The sequence below is a fragment of the Hemiscyllium ocellatum genome, chromosome 1, assembly GCF_020745735.1.
Source record: "Hemiscyllium ocellatum isolate sHemOce1 chromosome 1, sHemOce1.pat.X.cur, whole genome shotgun sequence".
Classification (NCBI taxonomy): domain Eukaryota; kingdom Metazoa; phylum Chordata; class Chondrichthyes; order Orectolobiformes; family Hemiscylliidae; genus Hemiscyllium; species Hemiscyllium ocellatum.
In genome coordinates, this window is record NC_083401.1 from 116020460 (window position 1) to 116032963 (window position 12504).

Here is a 12504-nt window from a genome sequence, read left to right on the forward strand (position 1 = left end):
TCAGCAAGGTTATTACACCGACCATACCAGAAGAGAGCAGAACAGAGCAGACGATGAGGAAGGCAGAGAGGAGATAGGTGCAAGAGACGCCGGGGGAAGTACCTGTCAGGAACAAGTTGAATCTTTTCGAAACAGTAGAGACAGATGACACTGCCAGTCCGCGAGGCAGCCAGGTCTGTCAATCAAAAGTTGGCATGGAGACAGAGTGGAAGAGTCGATCATCGCACAGAGCCGTGGTAAATAGGGGACTCCATAGTGAGAGGAACTGACCGGGGTTTTTGTGGCAGCAGGTGGGACTTAAGGATGGTGTGTTGCCTTCCTGGTGCCAGGGCTAAAGACATCACAGACAGAGTGCAGGAAATCCTCAAGGACAAAGGTGAAGAGCCAGAGGTGGTGGTACATGTCGGCACAAATGATATCAGGAAGTGGAGGAAGAACATACTACAGCGGGACTTCGGAGAACTAGGAAGAAGGCTGAAAAGCAGGACGTCCAAGGTGGTTATCTCCAGTTTGCTTCCAGTTTCTTGGGCTGGTGAGGCCAGAAACAGGGAGATAATGGACTTGAACGTGTGGCTGGGGAACTGGTGCAGGAAGCAAGAGTATAAATTCTTGGAACACTGGGGTATGTTTTGTGGTAAGCATAAATTCTACAAGAGAGACGGTTTGCACCTTCATAGGTTAGGGACCAGCACTCTGGCAGGCAGGTTTGCTACTGCAACACAGCTACATTTAAACTAAATAGCAGGGGGGAGGGGACAAACTGGATGTTTAAGGGAATTGGAGGGAAAGTTAGAACAAGAGAAGTCAAGAAAGACAACTGTATCAATGAGGCAAAAAACTCAGAAAGGGATCATGCTGTAAAGTTGAGTGAAATAGGAGTTGATGGGAAGGGTGAGGGAGGGCAGTAACAAATTAAAAATACTATACATGTATTGTGGGTGGCACAGTGGTTAGCACTGCTGCCTCACAGCGCCAGAGACCCGGGTTCAATTCCCGCCTCAGGCGACTGACTGTGTGGAGTTTGCACGTTCTCCCCGTGTCTGCGTGGGTTTCCTCCGGGTGCTCCGGTTTCCTCCCACAGTCCAAAGATGTGCGGGTCAGGTGAATTGGCCATGCTAAATTGCCCGTAGTGTTAGGTAAGGGGCAAATGTAGGGGTATGGGTGGGTTTCGCTTTGGCGGGTCGGTGTGGACTTGTTGGACCGAAGGGCCTGTTTCCACATTGTAAATAATCTAATGAATGCACAAAGCATTAGAAATAAGATGGATGAGCTTGAGGCTCTTTCGGAAATTGGCAGATACGATATTGTGGGATAACTAAGACGTGGCTTTAAGTGGACAGGGCCTGGGAAATGAATATTCAAGGCTATCGTAATCACGTGCTATCGTAAGGACAGACTGACAGGCAGAGGGAGTGGGGTGGTCATGTTGGTAAGGGATGATATTCAGTCACTTGCGTGGGGGGACCTAGAATCAGGGGATGTAGAGTCAGTGTGAATAGAGCTGAGAAGTACTAAGGATAAAAAGACCCTCTTGGGAGTTATCTACAGGCGCCCAAACAGTAGTCTGGATGTCAGATGCAAGTTAAATCAGGAGCTGAAATTGGCCTGTCGCAAAGATGTTACTACAGTTGTTATGGGAAATTTCAACACGCAAGTAGACTGGGAGAATCAGGATGGTATTGGACCTCAAGAAAGAGACTTTGTGGAGTGCCTTAGAGATGGATTCTTAGAACAGCTGGTGCTGGAGCTGACCAGAAGGCAATTCTGGATCTGGTATTGTGCAACGAACCAGAATTGGTCAGGGACCTCGAAGTGAAGGAGCCATTGGGCAGTAGTGACCAGAATACAATAAGCTTCAATCTGCAATTTGAAGGGGAGAGGGTACAATCGGAAGTGACAATTTTTCAGTTGAATAAAGGGAACTATGGAGCTATGAGGGAGGAGCTGCCCAAAGTTCAATGGTGCAATACCTTAGCAGAGATGACAGTGGAGGAACAATGGCGGATATTTCTGTGTATAATGCAGAAGATGCAGGATCAGTTCATTCCAAAAAGGAAGAAAGATCCCAGGAGGAGGCATGGGTAGCTGTGGCTGACGAGGGAAGTTAAGAAACATATAAAGTTAAAAGAGAAAAAGTATAACATAGCAAAGGTGAGTGGGAAAACAGAGGACTGGGAAGCTTTTGAAGAACAGAGGATTACTAAGAAGGAAATACGCAGAGAAAAAATGAGGTACAAAGGCAAACTGGCCAATAATATAAAGGAGGATAGTAAAAGTTTTTTTAGGTATGTGAAAGGCAAAAAAATGGTTAAGACTAAAATTGAACCCTTGAAGACAGAAGCAGGGGAATATATTGCGGTGAACAAAGAAATGGCAGAAGAATTGAATTGGTACTTCAGATCTGTGTTCACTGGGGAAGACACAAGCAATCTCCCTGAGGTAACAGTGGCTGAAGGACCTGCACTTAAGGGAATTTATATTTGCCAGGAATTGGTGTTGGAGGGACTGTTAGGTCTGAAGGTTGATAAGTCCCCAAGGCCTGATGGTCTACATCCCAGGGTTCGAAAGGAGGTGGCTCGAGAAATCGTGGATGCGTTGGTGATTATTTTCCAGAGTTCGATAGATTTGGGATCATTTCCTGCGGATTGGAGGGTGGCTAAAGTTATACCACTTTTTAAGAAAGGTAGGAGAGAGAAAGCAGGAAATTATAGACCAGTTTGTCTGACCTCAGTGGTGGGAAAGATGCTGGTGTCTATTATAAAGGATGAAATTACGACACATCTGGATAGCAGTAACAGGATAGGTCAGAGTCAGCATGGATTTAGGAAGGGGAAATCATGCTTGACTAATCTTCTGGAATTTTTTGAGGATGTAACTCTGAAGATGGATAAGGGAGATCCAGTAGATGTAGTGTACCTGGACTTTCAGAAAGCTTTTGATAAAGTCCCACATAGGAGGTTAGTGAGCAAAATTAGGGCGCATGGTATTGGGGGAAAAGTACTAACTTGGATTGAAAGTTGGTTGGCTGATAGGAAACAAAGAGTAGTGATAAACGGCCCCATTTCAGAATGGCAGGCAGTGACCAGAGGGATACTGCAGGGATCAGTGCTGGGACTGCAGCTTTTTACAATATATGTTAATGATATAGAAGATGGTATCAGCAATAACATTAGCAAATTTGCTGATGATACTAAGCTGGGTGGCAGGGTGAAATATGAGGAGGATGTTAGGAGATTACAGGGTGACCTGGACAAGTTAGGTGAGTGGTCAGATGTATGGCAGATGCAGTTTAATGTGGATAAACATATGGTTATCCACTTTGGTGGCAAGAACAGGAAGGCAGATTACTACCTAAATGGAATCAATTTAGGTAAAGGGGCAGTACAGAGAGATCTGGGTGTTCTTGTACACCAGGCAATGAAGGTAAGCATGCAGGTACAGCAGGTAGTGAAGAAGGCTAATAGCATGCTGGCCTTCACAACAAGAGGGATTGAGCATAGATGCAAAGAGGTTCTTCTGCAGCTGTACAGGGCCCTGGTGACTTCAGCATCTTTCACACCTGGAGTACTGTGTGCAGTTCTGGTCTCCAAATTTGAGGAAAGACATTCTGGCTATTGAGGGAGTGCAGCATAGGTTCACGAGGTCAATTCCTGAATGGAGGGATTACCTTACACTGAAAGACTGGAGCGACTGGGCTTGTATACCCTTCAGTTTAGAAGACTGAGAGGGGATCTGATTGAGACATATAAGATTATTAAAGGATTGGACACTCTGGAGGCAGAAAACATGTTTCCGCTGATGGGTGAGTGCCGAACCAGAGGCTACAGCTTAAAAATACGGGGTAGACCATTTAGGACAGAGATGAGGAGAAACTTCTTCACCCAGAGAGTGGTGGCTGTGTGGAATGCTCTGCCCCAGAGGGCAGTGGAGGTTCAGTCTCTGGACTCATTTAAGAAAGAGTTGGATAGAGCTCTCAAGGATAGTGGAATCAAGGGTTATGGAGATAGGGCAGGAACAGGATACTGATTAAGGATGATCAGCCACGATCATATTGAATGGTGGTGCAGGCTTGATGGGCAGAATGGCCTACTCCCGCACCTATTGTCTATTGTCTGTAGAAATTACCACATATTCTTTCAGTAAATGTGCCCAGAATGTGATATTTAGATGTAACAGTCTTAGGTTCTGTGTGATTGGGCTTAGAAGATTAAACTATGGAGACATTTGGCACTCTTTACATAAAGCAGAGAGAAGGGTGATTTGATGCAGGCTGAAATGTTAAGAATTCTTTCAAAGGGAAACAAGCCAGGCAGAAGATGAGTTTTTTTTTAATTCAGCAAGTTAGTAAGTCTGTAATTCATTGCCTGCAAGAATGAAAGAAGCAGATTCAATAGAAACTTTCAAAAAGGTAACTTATAAATACTTGAAAAGGACACATCTGCAGGGCTATGGAGGAAGAACAATAAAGTGGGACAAATATTACCTCTTCAATATCTACAGACATAATTCAAATTAAATCAAACCAATTTTTGAAATTCTTTGCAATGTGGATAAAGGAAAGTCCACTGATGTAATGTACTTGGATTTCCAGAAGGCCATAATATCACAAGACCGTATGATACAGGGGCAGAATTGGGCCACTGGCTCATCAAGTCTTCCTGGCCATTCAATCTAATTTGATACTTCTCAACCCCATACTCCCGGCTTCTCCTTGTAATCCTTGACCCCCTTGCTAATCAAGAACCTACCCACATTTGTCTTCAACACACTTGAAAACTTGGCCTCCAAAGCCTTCTGTGGTAAGGAGTTCTACAGATTCACCACCTCTGACTGTAGGACAGGTAGATAAGTTGGTTAAGAAGGCATATGGGATACATGCCTTTATTAGCTGAGGCACAGAACCCAAAAGCAAAGAAGCTATGCTGGAGCTGTATAAACAAACTTAGGTTAGGCCACAACTGGAGTACTGCGTGCAGTTTTTTATGGGAAGGATGTGATTACACTGAGAGAGGGCACAAAGGAGATTTACCTGGCTGCTGTGTGGGTCAAGGGTCTGTGGGAAAGATTGGATAGGTTGAGGTTAATTTCCTTAAAGTAGTGGAGGTTGAGAGGGCACTTGATTGAGGCACATAAGCTTATGAGGAGCATAGATAGGGTGGTTAGGAAGGTATTTCTATTAGTAGACTGGTCAATATCAGAGGGCATAGATTTAAGGTAATTGGTAGAAGGCTAAGACGTAATTTGCTTTTTTTTCACCTCGGGAGGATGTTGGAAATCTGGAAGCCTACCTAAAAGAGTTGCTGAATCAGAAACTCTAGTAACATTTTAGTAGTATCTAGAATATTCACTTGTAGGCTCCAGGGCTATGGGCCAAGAATGCAAGAATGGAATTAGCAGAGTCAAATCTTGTTGACCTGCTTGAACACAATAGGTTGAATGGACTCCTTCTATGCTCCAAGTAACTATGAGTATTTGAGAGAGATTCCATAAATGTGGCTTCTTTTTGCTCAACATTAGTAAATTGAGGAGAGATGTGATCAAAATCATAGAAGCATTTGTTTAGATAAATCCAGAGCACCTATTCATTTTGGCGTAGAAACAAAGAACAAAAGAAACAAAATGTTAAAATTAGGGCTAAAGCATCCAGGAGCAAAGTACTTTCTCATGCAAAAGTAGCCAAATTCTTGGAACATACTGCCCCAAAAGGGGTCAATATGACAACAATTGGGAGTTCCCAAAACTTGATTGATAGGTATGAGGTTAGGCCGATCAAGGGACATGGCTATGGAGTAAAGGCACATAATTGGAATTGAGATGAGGATCAAGACTAACTAACACACCCTCTTTCGCTGTACAAATCAAATACTGTTGAACTCTCTGGCTTAGATGTGTTCCTCATGTTTCTATATTCCTAAGTACAAAATATTCCTATTCCATTCATTTGAATACATATAATACTGAGATTCCATACTTGTATTCCGTGAAGTCTTCCATTCACCAACAATCTTTTTGAAACTGTGGGCTAGAGCCTCCACTAGGCCGCCAAATGGCGGGTCAGTCACCATAACAACAGACTTTCCCTTGTTCTGACATAAGAATGTTCGGAATGCTTCAAAGGCTGGCTATGAAAAGTAAATGAAGTAAATCCGTGTCAAAACACAAGAGCAATTTCAAACCGGTTGTACAGCTGTACTGACAATTACCTTTTATAAATAAGATACATGAAATATGTATTTAAAATGTTTTGGCTAACAATTATGATAATTTTATGACCTGAATCTTTGCTCTTACTTACAAGGAGATATTTTTAAATTTCCCCCTGAGGTAAATAAAAGGGAGTACTATGAAAAAAATTAACAATAAAAATACACACATGCATCCAATTTAATTTAATTCAAGTTGAATTGTGCTGCTTTGAATTGCTTGTAGCCTGCTTGATCTTCTAATGCAAAATAGTGATGTGATACAGAACACATTGCTTTTGTGCAATCTATTCAGGCCTCACAACTGGACATGCAGTCACAACTAATGTGAAAGCAGAGGAAAGCAATGAAGGGATCAATGCAGTCTTGAGAAGTCAGAAATAGAACATGACTTTAATTATGTGGAGTGTCCCAGAAAAACAATAAATCATTCTCTTTAGAGCAGAGATGGTTAAGAGGAGCTTTAAATATATGCCATCCACAAGATTTACTGCAGAAATTCACCAGGGCTCCTCAAACAACACCTCTCAAACCCATAACCACCACTATTTAGAAGGACAAGTACAGCAGGTACATGGGAACACCACCATCTACAAGTCACCATGACTTGGGAATGCATCACTCTTTCAGTGTCACTAGGTCAAAATCCTAGAACTCCAAATAAAAATATTATGGCTTTACCTACAGCAATGGACTGCAATATTGTGGATAACAAAGGCTACACTGGAGGGAATTAGGTGGCTGGACTTCACTGTCCAGTTCAGTGGTTAAGGTGGAACCTCTCCACTTATCTGTGCCTGGAGTACTGCAAGGCTATGGTCCAGGTGCTAGGAAGGGGTTAAGAATGGATGGCTACTTTGTTCAGCAGAAGGCAGACACAGTGGGCTATACAGCTTCTTTCTTTAGTCTATGGTTCAATTTTAAAGCCTCCTTGTATAATTTCAAAATCTTAATGCTGCTTAACATATGGATTCCGTTGAACTATAATGAACAGGAAAAATTTAACTTCTAAACGTCTTCACTGCTTAACCGAACAAACATGCATTGGTTCAATTTCAACATGTCCTTTTGATCCGGGGAATCAGAGGAGGAGCAAAACAGGAATAACAGAATAGAAATCACACAAGATGCTGGATAACAAAGCACAACCTTTGTACGGTCTGCTTTACGGTTTAAGAATTTGAACGGAATAGTTTTATGATCAACTCTTCGCAAGACCAACAGAAAGGAGATCTAAGTCTCTGAAAATCAGATAGCAGCAAAGGAACCGAGGTAAGACAACTTTTAAACTGGATGCCACACAGAATATAGTTAATTTATGTATTCAGCTATAACAGCATCAATTAAATTGTGAAAACTGGTCACTTACTGCCGGTATAAAAGTGATGGAGGTACACAAACAAAAATCAATACTCAATTCCTTCCGTACTGCTTAATTTTGTTTCTAATTAAATCAAGAACTGAACAGATAGCATGGAACTTGAGCAGTATCGAACATCTAGTTAATCAACAATTTATTTGGTTTACCCAGCAAACAGCAAGGAAGTATAATACGAGGCTAAACAGACAGGATAAACTACATAACAGGATGAATCGTACTCAAAGCATATAACAAACTTAAATAAATTATGTATTTGCATGAACTGATAATTATTGCTTTTATCGAAATAGAAGAAAGTGAGAGCAAGATAAAACAAGGGGATTGTAAAAGAGTGATGGAGAGAAAATCAAAATCAATTATCACAGGATGAAGCTTCACAAAGTAAGGGATAATATTCAAAGATTACATGTAACAATCGCGTATAAGAGGAAGAACATCACAAAAAATTAAACATTTGTGTGCAATGTATTTGAAACAAACTACCAAATAAAAAGGCTTTAATTCAAACAACATATTCAAGGATTGAAGAAACAACTATAGAGAAGTGGGCGGCACGGTGGCACAGTGGTTAGCACTGCTTCCTCACAGCGCCTGAGACCCGGGTTCACTTCCCGAGTCAGGCGACTGACTGTGTGGAGTTTGCACATTCTCCCCGTGTCTGCGTGGGTTTCCTACGGGTGCTCCGGTTTCCTCCCACAGTCCAAAGATGTGCGGGTCAGGTGAATTGACCATGCTAAATTGCCCGTAGTGTTAGGTAAGGGGGAAGTGTAGGGGTATGGGTGGGATGCGCCTCGGCGGGTCGGTGTGGACTTGTTGGGCCGAAGGGCCTGTTTCCACACTGTAAGTAATCTAATCTAATCTAATCTAATCAAGTGCTAAACAGAATAAGTGGTTTGAAGGAGAGCCTGCAGGAGAATCACATAAAATCAGGATCTTCAAGTCTGCGTCCAGAATTAGAAAGGTAACTATCAGTGAAAATTTTGGTAATATCCTCAGAAATCAAATAAAACAGTACCAGTCTGAAAGTGTTAAAAAGAATCATAGGAGTTAATTTTCACCGGTGGGGCAGAGTGATTCGGGTCAATAACACTCTGAGTGGGAATTAAGTTGGAAACAAACTATTTAATTTAGACTCCGATTATAGAACCAGAACGCAGATTTACATACTGAACAAATCTTACAGGTTTGAAATACAACAGAAGGTACCAAATATAATTAGCTATTGATTTACTAATTTAAGTAGAAGGACATAAATGAAAGCTTCATAACAGGTAAACCCACTTTTGCTTTACAACCTTCCCCAATTACCCATTGAAATGCTGTATATAATACATTTTAGTGTTGTCCTAAGAGCTTGTTCTACACTGGATTTATATATGCAGCAAATGTATTTTCTTAATTTACTACTTAATTTAATAAATATTTTATTAGTTCAAATATATTTTGTTACCTCTGTCACCAGTTCCTGCACTATGTTGAACCTTAGGAATAGAATAGATCACAGCTACATAAGTTCCCTAAACAGCGAGCTTCTTGTGCAGTGACCAAGAACCAGCATCGATGGCTCAGTGGTTCACGCTGCCTCTCAGTGCCAGGGACCTGGGTTTGTTCCAGCCTCAGGCTACTGTCTGTGTGGAGTTTGCACATCCTTCCCGTGTCTGCGTGGGTTCCCTCCAGGTGCTCCGGTTTCCTCTCACAATCCAAAGATGTGCAGGTTAGGTGAATTGGCCAAGCTAAATTGCCTATAATGTTCAGGGATGTGTAGGTTAGATGCATTAGTCATAGGGGAAATATAAAATGATAAGGTAGGGAAATGGGTCTGGTGGGATACTCTTCTGAGGGTCGGTGTGGGCTTGATGAGCCAAATGGCTTGTTTCCACACTGTAGGGATTCTATGATTCTACAACCAACAACTTGGAAACACAGAAACATAATTATACCTACTTATACTCCATTTACAAAACTTTTGCCCACATGTTTAACCCAAATAAATCCCTTTTCAGACGTCTTACAGTCTCTTCACAATTTATTTTACTACCCATCTTTGTCTCTTCAACAAATTTAGCAACCATATATTTGGTCCCTTCATCCAAATCATTCAAACATATTGCAAATAGACTGAGGGTTATGGTGTGAAGATGGTGTGAGGCTTGGAGGAGAACTTGCAACTGGCGTTCCCATGCTTCTGCTGTTCTTGTCTTTCAACTGAATAGAGGTCATGGGTTTGGAAGGCGCCTCGTAGAATTACTGTGGACACCTTACAGATGGCACACACTGCTGTACTCCAGCAAGGCTTCCTGCAGCACACCACTAGTTACAGCTTGTCAACCCCAATGATCCCATGTGTCCCTACGCTCTGCTTCCTGCTAACTAACCAACTTTCCTCTTCAAGCTAATAAATAATCTTTAAGGTGACACTTTATCAAATGCCTTTTGGAAATCTAAGTACATCACAGCTACATGTTTCCCTTTGACCAGCTGACCTATTACTACTCAAATAACTCTAATACACTAGTCGAACATAATTGTCCTTCCACAACACCATACTGGCTCAGTATGATTGCATGAAGATTTTCTAAGTGCCCTGCTTAATAACAGATTCTAGCATTTTCCATACAACAGATGCGAGGCTAACTGGCCTGCTTGTTCCTGCTTCCTGTCTTGCTCCCATCTGGAACAAAGGAACTACATTGCTATTATACCAATATAATCGAACACCACATCATATATGTATTGGTACTTACCTTTCCCCCAAAGAAATAATGATTAAACATGTTGTAGTGGCAAAACTCCTCCTCTGAATAAAACTGGGAATACCTAAAATGAAAATAAATTATATTTATTATTACAGGTATTCTTACGAGTTGTGCACTGGGCTATGAGACACAAAAGTTAGATTATGAACAGTTGAGAATGAATATAAAGAACATAAAAGGTGATTTTTGAATGCATCAAACTGAGGAAGAAATGTCTTAACACAGAATGTAATACTTCTCACCACTGCCTGCATCAATCTATCCCTTAGGATTTGAGTAAATAATCCGGTGATGAAACAATAAAGAGGCTCCCATTTGTCTGATGCATTTGAAATGAGTGGCTGCTAATCCAAAGGACAGTTAAGACAATGTCTTTACTATGTAGGCCAGGCTAGGTAAGGATGGCAGATTTATCTTCTTAAACTGAATGGATTTTTACAAGAACTGATGATAGCTCTAAAGGTTATCTTTACTGGGACTAGCTTTCAATATCAGATTTTATAATATACCCGAGTTCACATTCCATCAGCTGTCATGGCTAGAGGTGAACCCATTTTCTCAGAAATTAGAATAATAAGTTTGAGGCCAGGTGCTGGCAGGTGGGACTAGATTGCGTTGACACATCTGGTCGGCATGGACGAGTTGGACCAAAGGATCCGTTTCCATGCTGCACATCTCTATGACTCGAGAGAACCAAGGCGAATACCGAAAGTACACGGACAGCAGATAAAGAAATTGAGGGCAATATGAACATATGGCAAAAGATTGGTGGGAGGCATGAAAAGGAAATCAGGAGTATTTTATAAATAAAAGGATAGGCAAAGACATGATTGAAATAGTGATGGTATTTTTACATCAGTCTTCACTAAAGAAAAACAACGCTAAATGTCACAGTAAAGGAATAAGAAGCAGTAAAGGAAATGGATAAGATGAAAGTAGATAAAGAGATACTGGGCCCAGTGAGCCTTGGTTGCTGAGAAAAGTAAAAGTGGAAATTGCAGAGGATTTGGTCAAGCTTTTAATCCTTTTTGGGTTGGGATGTGGTGGCTTACAAATGTAAATGCTAAACTGTGACCAAATGACCTCCTTCAGTATTATTTTTTGATTCTATACTGCAACTTTGTGTCCATGGCTTCATGTCATTCTCGAAAGATGGAGTGGATTTTTGAAAAATATACACGATGTCCTAGGTGGGTATAAAAATTCATAAATCCGGAGGCTAATGAATCAAACTTCAAAACATCCGACCATCATCAAACGTTCTTATTCAACCATAACGTGCTGTCAACAGAACAGTACTGCCCATCTACAACCTTCCCAAAGGGTAAGAATATTATTTAATGCTATTGGTTTGTTAAATATGTATCAAATGACTTTTCCACGTCTTTAACTGACAGAAAGGGAATTAAACAGGCTAATAAAAGGGATAAGAGAAGATTAGTGGGTAAAATAAAGCAAATTGGTAAATGGTTTTAATTATATAAAAAGTAAAATTCAAAAAAAAGGCTGGATAAATAAGTAATGAGAAGGTGAATTTTACAAAACAAAATAATGGCAGAGATATCAAATGAGTACTTTGCCATATTTTTTCACTGAAAAATTCCATACTGTTGTAGCTGTACAAAAGCAGAATGCCAATATAAGTCAAAGTTATAAGCTATGGTCACAATCTTTCAAACATCATCAAAATGAACGTTTGTTAGAAGCTTGGAAGGGTGGCAATATGACAACTTTGATAAAAGAATAAACCAGATAATTATAGATTAGTCATCCTACTGAGAGAAGTTTAAGCCATAAAAGAGATCTAATTACTTGTAAACTAAAACATAGAGAAATTAGCTTATTTAAGGACTAGCAGCACAGACTTGCTGAGTAAAAGGAAATGGATGTTGCTCATAGCGGTTTTCAAGAAGGTTTTTGATGCACACAGAGAAATAATTGATAAAATTATGGCACACAGTAATCCAGGCAGTATGGCAGCAGTGAGTTAGTCAAAGAAGAAAACACAGGAATGGCCAATAGACATTTCTCAATGAAAGGAATGTAAAACGTGGTATTCATGCGAAAAACATGTTGCAGCATGAAAAGCAAAAAGGTAATACAAAACATTTACAAATTAAAAAAGAGGTGTTCAGTTTTAAATGCATACTTTAGCAGGATTTAA

The 12504-nt window shown here is 40.7% G+C and overlaps 1 protein-coding gene across 1 annotated transcript in view; it reads right to left on the bottom strand.

Annotated features, from left to right (window-relative positions):
- The window catches only part of zcchc4 (zinc finger, CCHC domain containing 4), a 93392-nt gene that overhangs the window by 16917 nt on the left and 63971 nt on the right, over positions 1 to 12504 (bottom strand). The window contains exons 6-7 of the mRNA XM_060825122.1: positions 10329 to 10401; positions 5972 to 6122 (exon numbers count right to left, since the gene is read on the bottom strand). Coding sequence (XP_060681105.1) covers positions 5972 to 6122; positions 10329 to 10401 — 224 coding nt within the window. The remainder of the gene's footprint in view (positions 1 to 5971; positions 6123 to 10328; positions 10402 to 12504) is intronic.